The sequence below is a fragment of the Myotis davidii genome, unplaced genomic scaffold (genome assembly GCF_000327345.1).
Source record: "Myotis davidii unplaced genomic scaffold, ASM32734v1 scaffold18, whole genome shotgun sequence".
In the NCBI taxonomy this organism is placed as follows: domain Eukaryota; kingdom Metazoa; phylum Chordata; class Mammalia; order Chiroptera; family Vespertilionidae; genus Myotis; species Myotis davidii.
In genome coordinates this window covers 2,250,674-2,251,846 of record NW_006292696.1, presented here as the reverse complement: position 1 = coordinate 2,251,846, position 1,173 = coordinate 2,250,674, and the positions used below count along the sequence as shown (strand labels likewise).

General features: G+C 54.4%; 1 protein-coding gene across 2 annotated transcripts in view; it reads left to right on the top strand.

The window, feature by feature from the left end:
* Nucleotides 1-746: 746 nt before the first annotated feature.
* The window catches only part of LOC102772209 (proton-coupled amino acid transporter 2), a 24,023-nt gene continuing 23,596 nt past the window's right edge, over nucleotides 747-1,173 (top strand). The window contains exon 1 of one of the 2 annotated variants that reach the window (XM_015565627.1): nucleotides 747-1,016. In XM_015565627.1, coding sequence (XP_015421113.1) covers nucleotides 862-1,016 — 155 coding nt within the window. In that variant the 5' untranslated portion in view covers nucleotides 747-861. The remainder of the gene's footprint in view (nucleotides 1,017-1,173) is intronic. The other variant, XM_006766272.2, reaches the window with a different exon arrangement.

Here is a 1,173-nt window from a genome sequence, read left to right as displayed (position 1 = left end):
CTCTCTAGACTTGGGGGGGCGGGGGGGGGAAGCGGGGGCAATCCATACTGAGGGAGGGTATTTCTTAATCAGAGGTCCTGAGGGAACCAACTAGCTCTTGTGTCCTGAACTGACAGTGGTTTGGTGGCAATTTCAGCACTTAAGGATCAAAGAAATAACCATGTGAAAACTAGAGGACCCCTCTGGCTTGGAGGGAAGTAGTAAAATAAGTCTGGTGAGCATGGTACCGGTGGGGTCAGCTGACTTGAGTTCCAGTTCCCACTCAGCTGCTTACCAGCTCGAGCAAATGACAGAGCTCCGTGGCCCAGTTTGACTGCGGAGGCGGGGAGTATGTGGGCGTTCCCTCAGAATGCCGGAAATGGAAATGGCCCACCGGTTAGAAGGCTTGGGGAGTTGGGCTCTGGTCCCTACTCTTTCACTCTCCAGGTTTCTGAACTTAGGCAGGTTCCTTTAATTCAGAGCCTGCTTTCATTATTTAATTTATAGGGTTAATTGAGAAAATATAGTATAGGTAAAGCACCTTTCTATCCCTTAGTGAAGTGCTTAATAAATAATAGTTATTGAAATGATCAGTCACTGTTGCCATTATTATTTATTGTTGGGTGAGGGTGGATGACGACTCCCATCCCCAACCCCTCCCCTCTTCCCCTCCTCCTCCCAGTTGGCTTCTCCTCCACTGCTTCTTGGGCCAGGAGCGCGCTCTGGGGGAGGGGGGTGGAGCCTCACTCCAGTTTGGCCAGAGCCTGCTAAGAAGGGACCGGCCACTGAGTCGGGCTTTGCACCTGACTAGACACCTCCCTGCTTGCGTCCTTCTAACGCAGCCCTCCTCACCACCCAGGGCCCTCGCTTTCTGAAGCAGTCATGCCTGGAACAAAGAGTGCCAGGGGTCCCCAGAGAGCTGTTGACCTCAAACTGGACCTCAGGTCACCTCTCAAAAGTGCCAAGAACAAGGACTCCGGTTTCTTGGATGGGCGCCCGTCGGAGTTGCCGGTCTTGGAGAAGACCAACGGCATAACGTGAGTGCTCTTTCCTCCCGTCCCCTGTCCGCCCTCCTGCCTGGAAGCTTGAGTTGGCAAAGACCCCGGGGTCAGGGTGGGCGGTGGGTGAGGGGATGATGGTTGTTTGCATCTGGTCACACCCCCTTCAGGGTGGGGGTCCCCACTGGGGTGCCTG